The sequence below is a fragment of the Ambystoma mexicanum genome, chromosome 3q (assembly GCF_040938575.1).
Source record: "Ambystoma mexicanum isolate Mex_15411 chromosome 3q, UKY_AmexF1_1, whole genome shotgun sequence".
In the NCBI taxonomy this organism is placed as follows: Eukaryota; Metazoa; Chordata; class Amphibia; order Caudata; family Ambystomatidae; genus Ambystoma; species Ambystoma mexicanum.
Window position 1 is genome coordinate 397,974,288 of NC_090926.1, and position 16,425 is coordinate 397,990,712.

General features: G+C 48.7%; 1 protein-coding gene across 4 annotated transcripts in view; it reads left to right on the forward strand.

Moving 5' to 3' along the window:
• Positions 1–3,585: 3,585 nt before the first annotated feature.
• The window catches only part of FLT4 (fms related receptor tyrosine kinase 4), a 394,600-nt gene continuing 381,760 nt past the window's right edge, over positions 3,586–16,425 (forward strand). For 2 of the 4 annotated variants that reach the window (XM_069654085.1, XM_069654086.1), the window contains exon 1: positions 3,586–4,459. In XM_069654085.1, the coding sequence (XP_069510186.1) occupies positions 4,393–4,459 (67 nt within the window). In that variant the 5' untranslated portion in view covers positions 3,586–4,392. The remainder of the gene's footprint in view (positions 4,460–16,425) is intronic. The other 2 variants (XM_069654087.1, XM_069654088.1) reach the window with 2 other exon arrangements.

Genomic DNA, 16,425 nt, shown 5'->3' on the forward strand with positions numbered 1-16,425 from the left:
CACAAAAATGCACTTTTCACACAACCTAAACTGCCCTATAACAAAAGGCTGGTGCCAGCAATCACTGTACAAATAAATAGACTATGGCTGTCTTCCCAACTCCTGGTGAGACTTTCCTTATCTCATCAATATTACATCAAAAGTAGGTGTACTATGCAATCTTCCGTGACCTTGTCTGGGATATCTCATCACCATTAGTACCTTGTACGATGTGTATTGCGTGGTCTTCTGTGATCTTGTCACAGGCTATCCATCATCATCAATCCTTTATTGTATCACAATTCCCCCAATATACAAAAAGTCCCCTCCACCTTCTCGTTTTCCCAGGCCGATGTGATACTTACTTTCCATGGATCAGTTGAGGGTCTTTGATATCGAGTCTCCCCTCAAGCGCCAGCTGCCCTCTTCCCTAAGGGAAATCCTGCAGGAATCGGTAAGGAATTTTCTCCAAGGGGGCTCCTGTCAATCTCTCTCTTTTCACCCATGATACCGCTCTCCACAGGTCACCTTGTAGTTCTTCGGGGCATAGTGGGAACCCCTCGACAATTCGAGTGCTCTAGCCAACCATCACCTGTGCTACCATCTTTAATGAGGGCCTGGAAAACCCCAGCTTTATGCAGTAGGTTTGGACCCAGTAAAATTCAGACTCAATGACAGAAATAGTCAAAGTACAAGGCAAATTTCAGCTTTGTAAACATCCAAAATAAAGCAGGGACAGCATACAAGCAATAGGGCCACAGATCTCAAAGATTCTCATGCAAAACAACAGAATATAAACCCAACTTTCGTATTACTGATGCCAAAATAAAATCTTGAATACATAAACCTATGGGGTGTGGAGATTGGTTATGGGAATTGACTATATATACATTGCATAAGGGTTAGTCTTCTAATTGGATATTACATATCTGATGGCTCCACCTGAGACCACCTCTACATTGATAATAGTTAATACATGTCATATCTAAAATACATGATTGGATGGCACGACATACACTGGGCGGTTTCACATTGATGGTCCTGATTGGTTGGCATTCTACTGACCAACCTTGGCCAAATGACAGGTAGGGGGATAAAGGTCTGTGAACTGCTTTCCTTCAATTCAAAAAGATATTACCCCTTTTCCCAGGTCATGAGCCAGAGTGATTCCTCTGTAGTTGACCTTGCATGGCGCCTCATGTCTGGGAATCCGCGCAAGAAGTGAGGCAGGTGTCCTATCTGTGTCTATGTCTAATGAATGCACGTTGTTCTTCAAGCTTGGTCACGTGTGTTGAGACCGTGTTTGAAAATTTTTCTCACTACTTTTATGGGGAGTTTAGCTCATTTTAATATGATTGCCATGGTTTTTACTACCACTAGGGACCTGTTTGGTCCATTTCCTATGAAGTCTTTAGGTTTTAATTATTCTGCACCTGGCCTTCAAAGACCGGTTGTTCTTTGATTAATCTTAGGGAAACATGGCTTGTGCATTGGTATTTATAATCTCGTGTTCTCTCTGAGCCTTTCCGGACCATCCTTAATTTCTTGGTAACCGTGGCTTGGGTTGCATAGCTACTGTCTGTGCCTTGCACAGGTCTGTGTTTCAGTGAATTCATTAGTTTGAGTTTGTGTGGAGTCTCGAGGCCTTTCATTCATTTAAGTGTGTGCTGTGGCTTCCATTTTGGAGAAGATGGCTGCCCATTACTATCATGCTTCTATGTTAGCAAGGTGTATATACGTGTGTAAATCATGTTGCATTCAGTTTATACATTGCTTATGTTAATATTCTTCATGCCTAGATGGATGCAATCGATATTTTTTTTTGTATAAATGCATATTTGACCTAATGTCTGTGTTTCGGAGTGGTGATTGTGCATATTTGCTGTGTGTCTATTGCATGCATGGGTGTTATTTCACTGGGAGTGTGCTTATTCTTGCCATCTTTAGTTACATTGTGTCCATTTCCTGCTGCACCTGGCTGGGATAAGGCGGGTATGGTCGCCTTAGTGAATAACGTTTTTCACCTGTGCGCTATTGGGGTGGGGGAGGGACAGTAGCAATGGATGATATATTCATCAGCCTTCCAACAATTGTTGATGTTAACTTCAAGTAGTTTTACATATGCAAAACAGCTTCCTGTGATGTCACTGGGGTCACTGGCCAGGTTTCTGGCATGCCATGTAATGTTATTAGGTCCAGAGTGGGATATAACTTCCTGTTGCATGACGTCATTTCCACTACCTTTGGCATTTTGATGACTTGGCATTTCAGGGCAGCATATCTTCTGGCATCCATTCAATCGCTGCACTGGCTTCCATTTGAGAAGCAAATAATGCACACGACCCTGAGCATTGCTCACATGACCATACATGCACCGCACCCCTCTCCCCATTCTTGACAGACAATGTGTTGATATGTGTATCATCATGAATATTGCACTCTGGGTCCGCTGACCCCAAAAATCCCGAAATTCAGGCTGTTGACCATTGAAGGGAAGGCGGTCTCTGCCCAGGCAGCAGCACTGTGGGATAACGTGCCCATTAATATATAGTAAGTGGCAGGCTTCTGAAGACTCAGTCAAGGGATAGAAGCCCCCTAATCCCTCTGCAGGCCTTGTGTCTAGACCAATGACCAGCTTCCTTCCTACTCCGGGATGCCCAGTAGGGATAAGAGCGCGCTTTCGAAATGCCAATAGACAGACGATAGAAGTAGATGACCAGGGATCTGAGGGTTCGTGAATCCTCGCCCACCCCCCCTCACCCCCCACCCCCAAACGATAAACAGTGCAATCTAAGTCCAGCTGGCAGCCAAATGTTTCAGAGTGGTATTCGGAGGGCCAGTCATTGGTGGAAGGATCATCACTGACAATGAACTTCCAACCGAAGGGGGGCGGGGAGGGTCCTAAGAACTTTTGAGTGATGGAAAGTGGTGGATTGACACTAAGGGTGATGGCTGAGTTGGAAGAAACGTTCAGTAACTCTGGGGCCAGATGGGCATTGCGGCGTCAGGGGCGGGGATGTTAGTTGGATGGAGTTTGCTTAGCGCTATTAGTGATGGGAGTTGATTGGCGACTTCACAGATGGGAGAGTTGATTGCCACATTTAATGGGCAATGGGTTGCACGCACAGGTGGTATTCCCAGCCATGGGAGAGGTAATGGGGACCGATTGTGCGATTCAACCAAGCAAATCAAATAAACCCACCCCACTCCTCACAGTGGAGGCAGCCCTCGTACAGAGCCCCCCACCGCGCCACATTTATACCTGGGGACCCTGCCTTGCAAAGCGTCCATTCACATCACGGTGGACGCTCCTGGCCTTCAGCGTTACCTGTCCCACTTTCTGAGGCGGTGTCTCTCCTCTGAGACAGCATCCTCTCTTATGCAGTGAACCGCGCGCGCAGCCAACCCCCAGAACCCACAACCCCTCACCTAAAGCCCCCCCACCCCACCCCCGGCGCACCCCCACTGAGGAATCCCTTCTCCGTACCGCTATACTGTGACCCTCTCCCCCTCCCCCTCCCTCTCCACCCCCCGCCCCTCATGCTGCCATGGAAGTCCATGGACAGCGGCCAGAGGAAAAGGAAACGGGACAGGCTCCGTCCTGGGCTGCAAAAAAACGAGTTTCCTCCGAAAGCGAAGCGCGTTTGGGATCCTCGCCGGAGCACATCCTCACAGAAGGGCTGCAGGAGGCGGACAGCTGAAGTCCCCCCCTGAGCCGAGGGCCTGCGTGCGCGAGGACTCGGAGCATCGCGGGGCATCCTGGAGTGCTTCCCCGAGAGTTGACTGGACACCTGAGACCCCCCTTCCATGCTTACCTGGGGTCCTTTCTAGCCAGGACTCCTGAACCCCAGCTGTGAGGTGCACTTGACACCGACGGACGTATCATCCCCTCACTCCCACCCCATGAGTGAGTGCCCCCCAACTCAGTTGGGAGGCAGGACACCCCGCACAGATCACCCTAGCCCCTCCCCATCCCACACACACATTGGCCCTTTCCGCCCCACACACCCCTTCCCTGAAAGCCCCGTCACTGCGCCACACGCCCCTGACACTGAGGTGCACCTCACACGGCCATACACCGGGCGCCTTCTCCTACCCCTAACTCTGCTGCCCCCAGCCCAAGACCCGATGGACCCCCTCTAGCTACCCTTCTGGAAGGATTCCTCTCCCCCTAGTGCTGGACAAAGGCTTCGCTGCAAGGGAGGGCCACCAAAACGCCCTGCAGCGCTCACCTCAGCCCCCTTCTACGCAACTGCCGACCGCTATCCCGGACTGGGAAGTGCGCCCCGCCTTAGGTAGGGACTACAGGCTACCCCTGGCTGGGAATTGGGGCCCCTCCATAGTACCTCAGAGCCCCATCCATTCTAGACCCCCTCCCGGAGATCCTGGTCCCCCAGCAGAGCAGCGTTGGCAATGGAGACACCTCACCCCCTGCTGCTCGTGGCCTGGCTCGCCATCGCACTGCGCTCAGGTAAGGGAGGTGCGTCATGATCTCGGGGTGGCGGCTTTAGAAGTGGGGAAGGGTCTGGCACAGATGTGCGCTTTTAATCCAAACTTCACGTGTGGTTTAATACTGGGGGTGCACTGACCGGTTCTCTGTCTAAACGAGTTGCACTTTGGGACCTCTGTGCAGGGCTGAACGTGTAAGTGTGGGGGGGGGGGGAGGGGCGCATCTCACCCACTGCACTGGAGTTTCTAGAATACGGGGGGAAGGGGGTGGCTCTCTCTGAGATACTCCGGGTGCACTGGGCTGTCTCCATAACACTGAAGGTAGACTGGGGTGGCCTCTTTCTGGAATAAGGTGTGCGCCACTGGGCCTGCCCCTGGAATGTGAGTGCGGGTGCTGTGTGCTGTTCTCGAGACTCTGGGGGCAGCGGGGTTGTGTTGTGTTTGCAGTGGCATGCTTGGGGTGTAGTGGTATTGTCTCGGAAGCACTGGAGCTGCTCCTGGCTGTCTCTGAAAGGCCCGTGTAGAGGGGGTGCAGGCAGCAGCGTGTAGATGGGGTGCAGGCAGCAGCAGGTCGGCCAAGTAGCGCAGTGTGCGTCGACAGTGCGGCAGCCGCTGGAACCCTGGGGGGCTAAATGAGTGACGGCTGGCGTGCAGAGGAGTGAGTCCAGGCTCTGGGGGCCTTAGAACTGTGCTTGCTATAACGCCGTTATCACAGGGGTATATGGTTTGTGGAAGCTTCCTGACAGCAGGAACCTGGCGCGGCGATGTTAGGGGGGTTCGATGGAGTCTGGCGGGTCTCATGGTAGCGCAGGATCTTTGGGGGGTATGCAGGAGCGCTGACAGCAGGTGCCTGATCACAGGGTCGGACTGGCGCACACTATTGTCTCGGGCACCAATGAAAAAGTGGCCCGCAGTTGCAAACTCATTCCTTTCGTGGCAGACTGTTTTGTCAAAACGACTAACTCATCAAACTGGCCAACATTGCCCAAAAAATACGGGCCCACGCTGGCCTTTTGCGTTTCTGATTCGGGCATTGCCTTGTAGGCCAGTCCGAGGTGCCTGGCCGTGAGTGACAGCAGGCATTGGAATAGGTGCTCACAGCACATCTATGACTGTGGAGGGACGAGTGCGGCGGAGAGCCGGCCCCTCTTTTGGGTTCAAGATGGGCTGCTGGCACTTGTGTAGCTGGTGCCTTTAGGGGTAAGTGCCGACTGACGCTGCTTAGAGGGGTGATGGAACGTGGTAAAGAAGCGAGCGATGACGTTGGGTCTCTTCTCAGACGAGTGAGTGCCGACAGCAGGCCTTTGGAGAGTGGGGAGTTAGCGGTGTGGTGGCCCGGCGACCCTCGCAGGGGGTAGGAGCTGAGTGCTGGGGCTGCTGGCAGCAGGTCAATCGAGGCAGCGAGGGTTAATAATGAAAAAAAGACTGTTATGCGGCCACTGCGCTTTGCTCGTGGAAAGCTAGCACTGCGCCTGCGCATCAGGAAACACCCAAACACTTGCGTGATTAATGATGTCACGTAGTGGGCGTGCCCTGTGAAAACACGAATGGAATCTCACTGACTGGATGCTGCGGGTCCCGGAAAGTTTAGGCAGTACGTGCTAATGAAGGCTCTTAGCCAGGCAACCGAATTTAAAGCTGACGTCAAAAGTGTTATACTCATTTGTACGGGTTCCGTTTTGTTTTTAATGACTGATAATTAATGTGCTTATGTCCGTTTCAAGCGTGTATTGTAATCACCTTTTAAAAGGGTAAGCGAACAATGTTGAGATATGTAATATGTTAGTCCTTTTTTCCCAAACATTCTAGGATGGTGTCATTTACTATTCCAACTTCAGCCCTAGAACATTTCGGGACCTTTTTGATTTTGGATCCCTGTGAGCGATGCTACAGCCAATCCCCGAGGGGGGACTTTTGAGAGAATCTTTAGGTCAACTCTGGAATCCTCCCAGCTCATGGTTTTGCCCAAGTAGTCCTCTAATACGCAATATGTCACACATTTTCATGAAATGTTACCAACAAGTCTTATTCATACACTTTTCTCAAAAAAATTGGAAACTGCAATTCGTAAATGTGAGCCATTTATTTTGGGCGTGCAGGCCTTCTTTTTGTCACAGCCCGATAGTGACCATTTGCCATTTACGCAGCCTCCCAGGGCTTTAGGTGGGCCGGGGCTAGGCAGGGCAGAGCCCCGGCAGGCTCTGACAATTGTGTTTGAGAAAGGGCCCTGCCGGGGCCCCTGAATTCCCATGCTAACCCCAGCCCACCAGGCTAGTCGTAGGCTAGGCTTTATTGTAAAGTCTGAAGCTGTCGGGTGTAAGCGAGAGCTTCAGGCTTTAGAAAAAAAACCTGCCTTGTCACTGTGTCGCCGACCTCCCTGCAACTCTAATAAAACGGGTGTTTGGCAGGGGGTCCGTGACACCCCAATCAAAAGCAAGTTTTTTTTTGCAAAGCCTAAAGCTGTTGCGTGCAAGTGAGAACTGCAGACTTTACAACGACAAAAAAGCCTAGCTTTCCATTGCATCTCCGACCCCCTGCCAGGCACCCCTTTCATTAGAGATGCAGGGATCATCAACCTCAGTGACAGGGCGATCGAAGATCCCTGCGTCTCCAGTGAAAGGGGCGCCTGGCAGGGGTCAGCACCACAATTAAAAGACAAGAAAACACTTACCTGACCTGAATGATGCCTGTTAGGCCACGGCCCCTGCGCTTTTGGAAAATGCTGCCTCCTGATGTTAGTGGCTTTCGGTGCAGTCTGTCTATTGGGGGTTAGGTTGCAGGAGTCTCCCCTAGAGGGGTGTTTAATCTGATGCACCCTATCAGATGCAAACATTCCCATTGTGTGGCGGGACAGAGGGGGAGAGATTTTCATCCTGCATCAGCACCTGGCTGTGTGTGCGGTGATAATGATGTGTTATTTCTATAGCACTTACACGTAAGCGCTTTACATGGAACATACAACATCACCCAACCTAAGTTGGTACTCATTTATCGACCTCGGAAGGGTGAAAGGCTGAGATGACCTTGCCAGGATTCGAGCCTGCGACCTGCAGATCACAAACAGATCACAGCAGCAAGCGCTTAACCCGCGGAGCTATTTTGCTGGCTATCTTACCACTGGTGTAGATGCGCCCCACTGTGCACCACGCCCTGCCTCCCACTACCTCACACCTTCCCAGAAATCTTTACATCCTCCATCCTATGCACCCCAAACGCCCCCCCGCCCCCCAGCTAGATCTCTCTAATTGGCCGAATTTGTGATCAGGAATTTGACCCTAAGTGCTGATGTCCCTGGGAAGCCACCACCACCTCTGCCTCTCGCGCACAGCAAGTCATGCAGTCTTGTAATCATATCTTCATGTCGGTGTGGTTGGGATGCGGCTGGAGGACTCATGGTGGAAACCTCCATAACAAGGGGCAGCACACGGCAAAACCGCCCCGCATTCTGTACCACAGAGAGCCGTAAGATTATCTATGTGTTTAACCCAGCATTGCAGGCATTATAACCTTTCCTGTACTCATTATCCATTACAATATTTTGCATCGGGTTTGTTAGCTTTTTGGTGATGAGTGTGCCTTCAAAGTGGTCTTCTGGCCAATTTTAGGCCCTGAAATCTTTATCAGTGTTTTAGTCAGGCTTAGTTCGGTCATTCAGGCCTGTACTTATATTAAATATCCTGCCCACCAGTCATCCCCAAGGCCCTTTGGATGAATCCATAGCTTGGTTTGGTCCATTATGTAAGGAAGTGAACCAGGAGTGCACATTGACGCCACACGCTCTGTGCACTAGACCATACAGTCCTGATTCCTGATGTATGTGCTGCTAAGGATCAACCTGTCTTGGCATGGGCGCACTTTTCCCGATCTTGCTTTCTGTGCATGCAAAGCCAGGCAACAGTTGATTCTGTGCTGCAAATACAGATCTTGTTCGCCTTCTTCAGGGCGGCGAGGCTCTCGGATCTTTTCCTAAGAGAGATTTGCTTCAATCTTCTGTGCTATGATGGGGGTTAGGGCCCTATCGGCGTTTGATCAAGGAGCGCTGGATCCTGAGCTTAAGCCTAAGGTTTACAAGGGTCTGTCAGCAAGCAAGGTGGCTAGAATGATCAAACGGTGTCCAGGGCTTTCGGCAAGTCTGCTAGATAGAGCGGAAAGAAGAGTAGAGCGCGGATGCACCCGTGCTCTACACCAGAAAGCAACCGCAGGCACCCACCCGTGTCGAAGGTGGAATTCCCCACCTAGATAGATTAATTCATAACGATCTACCCAATCAAAAGCGCTAGAAAAGTCCACAGGTATGCATAACAATTCAGTTTTTAGATGCACACTGTATTTCTCATCTGGTCTTTGCAAACTGTATAGCCTTCCAGCGTAGTTTATGCTTTTTTAATATCAGAATCCTATTGTTGCCCTCACAGCACTCCTGAAGCATCAATAGTAGATGTCTGGAGCACATTTTAAAGGGGAAACTAATAAAGTTATCATTCCATAATTTTATGGGATGGAGTGCCAGAAGGTAAAATGATACCCCTTTTGTGAGGGTTTTTGTGATAATATAATAATACCCCTTTTAGTGAGGGTTTTTGTGATAATATGATATCCCTCTTGGTGAGGGTTTTCGTGATATTATGATAATACCTCTTTGGGTAAGGTTTTTTTGGATTATATGATACCCCTTTTGGTGAGGGGTTTTGTGATAATGTAATGATACCCCTGTCGGTGAGAGTTTTTAAGATACTACAATCATACCCCTCTTGGTGAGGGTTTTTGTGACAATATAAAGATACCTCTTTTGGTGAGGTTGTTAGTGATAATATAATGATACCCCTTTTCGGTAAGGGTTGTTGTGATACTATAATAATACCCCTTTGGGTGAGGGTTGCTGTGACAATATACTGATATACCTTTTGGCAAGGGTTTTTGTGTTACTATAAAATACCCCTTTTGGTGAGTTTTTTTTCGATAATATAATGATGCCCCTTTTGACGAGGGTGTTTGTGATAATATAATAACACTCATTTTGGTGAGGGTGCTTGGTGATAACCTGAGAGGAAGCTATACCAGCCAATAACTGCCCGCCATCCTATGTGAAAGGCCTGAGCAAGCAAGGGTCATTACTGAGGACACTGGTGCTTTCACCAGTCATTACAGCTCACTCCCATGGTCAATATCACCCTGCAAAACATCTGGTCTACAATTATTATATTCAACAGGGGTTATATAAAACATGTTTGCAGGAGACCATCTTATCTATAGTAATAAAGGTCAACATGTGTTTGTGGGTTTATGGATTTGTGGCTTGGCGAGGCGTTGTTCCTTATACAATTCCACACTCTTTCACCAATGTGCACCACATTTTGCATAGTTACCTGTTTGTACCCTCCAGGCATTCCTGGCTACATGACATTTGGACACCCACCCCTTTCCCTGAATTTAAGCACCTTCACACATGAGACGGTTGCCTGAAATCGGCGAAACATCAATGTGGTCGTAGAAGGACTGGTCTCGAAACGAGGAGCAACACCCGAAAAGAAACACGTTTCAAGACCCTAGGATGCACGGTTTTGGAGATATTTGCACGGCAATGCACCGCAATGCACTGTAACAAACCACACTGCGCCGGGGTGAGGCGACAGGTGGGTAGAGAGCACAGAATGTCCCAGTATACAGCAGTACACCAGCTCTCGCCTCCCCTCAACGTCTGCACCAGCCAGCCACACACACCCATTCTCAGTGCAGTTTACTTCAGGGTGCGAAGCACATCAAGCGATAAGCAAATCGGAGCAGCGACCTACAGGATCATTGATTTTCAACAATTGATGTGATTGTTATCATGTCTGTCTACAGCACCCATTTACAGAATGAGTACTTTTTGCAAGTCTATAATAAACATTAAATCCGACTTCCGATGACCCATCAGGAAAAAGAAATTGGAACTCTAGGCAGAGCCTCCTTTTCATATTGGAATGGTGACCCCTGAGTGGGGTGCGTGGGAGCAACGGGTCAAAAGCAGCCAGCATTTCATACCTGCAAAATGAACTTCAGTTCAACGGAGAGTGGACAATGTGATGGAAAGGGGTCTTGCTTAATACAGCTTCTGCTGTTTTGATTGACGGCCTAAAGTCAATGGTTACAAACAGATCTGTTTAAGGGTCAGTGGCACAACAGCATTGCGCTGACCGGGCTTCACCCCGCCAGAAATGCTGCGCTATGTTGACTCCACCTGGCTGACCTACAGAGCAGTGGTGGGACAGAACAGGGCACACATGTTAAAGCCTGGGTTTCACTGTTCACAAAGGCCAGCATTTCATGGTTAGCACCTGCATTCATATGCATACATTAGGCAATTGAAATCGTGATGTGGGGTTAGTACTTGCGTGCCATGGGAGTGATAGGAAGGGTAAAGAGAGGACAGGAGCCAGCTCATTCTCACAGCAGCCCTTTCAGACCTAAATCAGAGCGTGAATTGCTTGTAACATTGAATGTGCACTAGAATAGTCTCATTAGAACACGTCAAGAAGTTAGATGGCCCTAGGCAAATAAGTTTGCCCCACCGACCACCGTTTCTGACCTTAGCGCCTCTTCCAACATTTGAAGGTTTAGCCCACCCCAAAATGTAGGTTTTGTTGCGCCCCATATAAGGGTGCCTATACCTTTTACCTCACAACTGCTACTGGAGATTCAAGCACACGCATACAGGGCCCGATTCATGGAATATTGGCCCGGTTCAAAGTGAATTTGCTCTGCTGAAAAGTGACTTTGCACTGCCGACACAGACCCTGATTCATGGAACTGTGCAAAGTGTATTTATGCCGTGCAAAGTCAGTGCATAGTCATTTTTGCAGTACAAAGTGACTTTGCCCAGACTTTGCACAGTTTTTCTGCAAAGCTTCAGGCTTCTAGAGAGTTGCTTTTTTGTGACTCTGTGATGAGTTCTGAGGTAGAGGTGCAAATCGGACATGCTCACGCCATGTTCCAGGTGCTCCCATGCTCATCTTTGGGAATCCGGCCCAGAGCGTCTCTGCTATCGCGTCGCAGCCCCATTGACAGGTACTCGGCTTCAGTTTCTGAGTTACGCTTACGCTTTCACAGAGCGGTTTCCAATGGGATTGCGCCATTATAAAACACTTCTGTGAATCAGGCCCTTGTGTTTGCACGTAACGTGTCTCATTTCTCTCAGAAGGGCCCAAAACCAGCATGTCAGTTCCATACAGGGCACCTAGATAAATACGTGTAGGGGGGGGGGATCGGATGGCAGCAGGCGGTGGCGCCCCTGCAGGCTGTGAGTGATTGGCCCGAAGGGGCCAAGGAGCGGGGAGCGCCGGGAGGCTGAGAAGAGAAAGTCGGGGCCCAGCAGGAGCCAGCGTCCTGCTTTCCATCACTTGGCACTCGTGGAGCCCGTGGGAATGAACGGGGCGCGAGGCGTGGATGGAGGAAGGCACCTGCACAGCTGGGTCCAAGCGGAGCCCAGCGGCGCTCGTTAGATTTCCCGAGCACAAAATTCCGCCGAGTTGGAGCAATTCCAGGGAGCAGCCGCACGTGGGGGGCTTCACTCAGCTCCCACATTGCAAGGCCACCTTCACTCCCATTTTCTATGTATTGCTTGTTAACCATTTACTCAACCCCACTGCAAACGAAGGGGTCTCTTTGCACGAAACTATTATCAGCCACCAACCACAATGCCACTTTTTGCTGTTATGAACTTTAGAAGGGCGGTTCCACCATGTGACTTTCAGGCTAGTTCCAGTCATGTATTTGCAATTTGGGAAGCGTCGCACACCGTTCGACAGCTGCTTGAGAATGCTGATCTCTGCAGCTGGCACTAAACCCACTGAGCTATCTTTCCCCAGAGGTTCGAATCTTTTCTTGTGCTCATGTGTCCTACGTTGAGCTTTCTTGTGCCACGTGATGGCGTTTTTTGCCTGGATAAAAGCTGTGCACGGGAGAGTACTGGGGTCGAATGGCCCATTGGGGAAATCGCGGGAAGGCCTGGCAGCCCAATGCCTCTGAAACGTGACGTCACTGGGCTGGGGTAGAGTGGGCCGTTGGGGAACTCGCGGGAATGGCTGGCAGCCCAATGCCTCTGAAACGCCACTGGGGGCTGGGGCAGAGTCGGTCCCATGTAAGGCTTCCGCCCTCTGTCAGGAAATGCTCCGTTTTCCGAATAGGAGTCTCCACCTCTGATACAGCACGTCTTAAACATGAAACTAAATTAAATACCCGCATGCACCCTTTGAAAGCTCTCCCGCCTCTTCTGCGCCACACCTGCTGTTAGGTAACTTTCCAGTGAGTGGCTTCCCACTGACGCAAGATGGCGTCGCCAGGCCATGCACTGCGGAGCTCCTGGAAGAGCATAACATAGCAGGGCCCAACAACGCACTGCATAACATAACGCGTCATTGCGTAGCCTAAAGCGCAGCATACCACAAGACAGCGGGATGATACACCAGCACACAAGGACACAACACACCATAGTCCAAACATGACCTCTCTCAAAAAACGTTTAGAGCAAATGGAACAACAGTCAAAGAAAGAAATCTCGAGATGGTGGGAGATTGCCACACTTGAGAAATACTTAGAAGTGAATAGGATACCAAGAGGGCTACGCATTTGTATCTTTCCATCATTTGAAGAGGAGGAAGAGGGCCCTAGCGTATAACTCTATGCCAGGCATGTATAGAACTTTGAAGAAACCTTTTCTTTAAGACCACACACATGTGAAGTAACATGTATTTCATATTCTCAAGGCGACAAAGGCAAATTGCAACATTTTGAAAATGTAAGACTCGTGTAAGGATCTGCACAATTTAAAATGTTCTTTTATAACAAGTGGAGCAACATGTTACTGACTTCTGTTTTGTTTTTAACTTGCAACCTTATAAAATTACAAGCTTCAAACACAAAGGAGCTTCAATTTGATATCTTTCTTTTCCTCAAAAGTAAAGGGCGCAGGGAACCATAAGGTGTTCTTTTCTGACACAACACACCATAGCATGCTTTTTTTAAATGGATTTTTTAAATGGGAGAATTTTGGAAAAAGTGAACACACATTTGACCCATCTAGTTTCCACAGACTAATGGTCATCAGAGGTGGAAACAAAATACCCCTAAACCCCAGACAAGCCAGGCCCCCTGAGACCACTGCACCAGGGTGGTGAACTGGTGCAGTATAGAAGCTTTATATGATATGATATGATATGATATGATATGATAAGGCATTTGTAACGCGCCTATACACAAGTGTTTCAAGGCGCGACGAGGAAGGGAGGGGGGAACAAGGGGAAGACAGACAACGATCCTAATAGGCCAGGTGTCATTCAGACCGCGCAAGTGCAGGACGCAAGTGACGTAACATATACAAAACACGTGTTTGACAGCTGATCTGCCCCTCACCCTGCCCTACTTGCCTTCAAACTGTTGTAAGGTCTCTGACCATAAGAGTGAGTGCCCTGTGCTGTCACAGGTTACACATTCAGAAGAAGAGGAATATGGACTCAATCATTGTACGTGTCGTTTTACATTTATTTAGAGTATGTATGCAATTGTTAATATTAAATAGTGGGTTTTTGCAAAATACTTTACACCGTATTTATTGTTCATACAAATCGTGTATGATGTATTCAAAGCATCCGAAGAGTCTTCAGAAAGTTCTGAAATGGTGGTTTGAATTGAGGTGCCTTTTTGTTTCCGTTGTGGTTTGTCACCCCGGTATCCCGCTGTTGACTGTCTTTTGTAAGTCTGCAGTTAACACAAACACATATTCACACACATGTGTATGCAGCGCTGGCTTTTGAGCCAGCTCTCGCCGTATCTGAGATCCGGCATTAGATGTGTAGCCGGATCTCGGGGTCCAGCCAGAGTCAGCGCTAGGGGGAAAAAAAGGGAAAAAAAAGAAAGCGCTGCAAGCAAACTGTAACTTCCTCTGGTGACCCCATGCATGAGGTCACAAGAGGAAGATACAGTCCTCAGCCACGATCAGGTCCTCAGCCATGAACCGGTTTGTCATACATGGACCCAGATTATTCATTTTTTTTATGCAATGTTTGTCAGATACATGTATCCGACAATCATTGCATAAATAAATAAATATACAGGTATCCGACAAACATTGCATGAATAAATAAATACCCCTATTAACATTGAAACTATCACACACGATGCAGCCACCCAACTGCTTTTAGAGGGGAGATGCAGGCGCTGTGTGCTTCAAGTCAAAGAAAACGTTACTTATGGTGAACAGAAATCACCCTGTTTGAATAGTACCTAAGGGGGAGTTTTTTAAAAATAAAATGGGATGCAAATTGTGCATTTTTAAAGAATACTTACTCAGCAACACTGGTCAAAACTATCATCCGCATAGTGATGTAACTCATCACCAGTGCCATGGAAGTGGTTTAAAGTGAAATTGATATATAGTTTGGAAAAGAAGCAGCATGAAAGCAATAGCGCCGTTTAAAACTTTTATTTTGGACATTTCCTTTGATCGGAGGTCAACTGCCAGCTCTGCTCCCTAAACCCCACCTCCTCGGGCACCGCCCCTTCCATTTCTTTTCCATTTCCACCACTGTGTGTATGTGTATGTAGGGGTCGGGGAGCAGAGGGTTGGCGCGTGGGTAAGGTAGGGGCACTTGCGGGTCGGCCATAACAAAAAAGAAAAATTGTCATATTTAGGTCAAACGAAATAATACATAAAGCAGACTTTCAAAAGGAAGCCTTTTACACAATGATACGTTATTTTATACAGCGCTTTCACCAAAGCGTTGTACATATTTATGAGCAATAATCAACCAACCGAAGTCGGTACTGATTTATTGCCCGTGGGAGGATGAAAGAATGAGTTGTCCTTGCCGGGATTTGAACCTGGAAACTGTGCCCTCCAGATCACGCACAGATTGCAGCAGCACTCAACCCACTGAGCTATAATACTGGCAACATAAACAACATAGAACCGTCACTCCTACATAATAGTCATCGGGCCTCATTACAAGTTTGCCGGTCCGGTAACTATGGTACTGGTAAGCTTGCCGGTACCGTCGTTACCGGACCAGCAAACTACAAGTTCTGTTCGCGGGTACCGGCATCCGCGGGCAGAGCATGTCGGATGCACCGGCACCATTCACGAATGGTGCCGCTGCATCCGGCTTCCCCATTCCCATTGAGCCTGTGGGGCTCAAATAGGAATGGGGAAGAATATTTTCTGGTGCCCAAGAATGGGCAATTACCGGGTCTGCCGGGGTCGTAATACCCTGGTGATTGCCCATTCCTGGCCACCAGAAAATGTGCACATTTGGCGGCAGCCTGCCGGTTTTACCGGCAAGACTTCTGACAAACTTGTAATGAGGCCCATCGTGTTTGAAACGAAATTCAGTGATGATGAGTATTACTGTCTTTGTTGTCCCCCCAGCCCCCTTTTCTTTTTCTTTGTTCTCCTTTGGAACCCCCGAGATTGGAGTCCTTCTGACTAGGTTATGGCTCGGTGTAATACTAAAGTAATTGTTTCCTACTTTCTGCTGTACTTTACAGTTTGCTCAACCTCTCTCACTTTATTCCTTCATTTGTCCAATAAATCATAATGTTCCTTCTCTTCAATCCCATTGGTCATCTAGAGATGTGGGCTTTCTTGTTCTTCTTCCAATTGGTCAGTCTCATTTGTTCAGTCAAACACACTGTGCTCCTTCCTGTGTTCAACCAATCCCATGACAGCTCTAGTTTTGGTTCTAACGTGTGAAGGTATCGTTTATCTGTTGTCGCGGGAACATATGTGATTTACTTTCTTGCTTCACGTTTGACTTTCAAAGCTGCAGTTTATCTGCAGATCTCCGCCTCTAACTGCTTGGCAGGTGGAACCGTGCAAAGGAATAGTGAGGGTCACGAGGGACCCCATGTCAGCAAGACACGCTTTGCTGCTATTCATGCGTGGAACACTATTTGGGAAAGAATGTTAACCGCGTCTGGAGCGGCGATAGCCATGTCGGTCTCTGCTAATTCCAGTCAGGTACC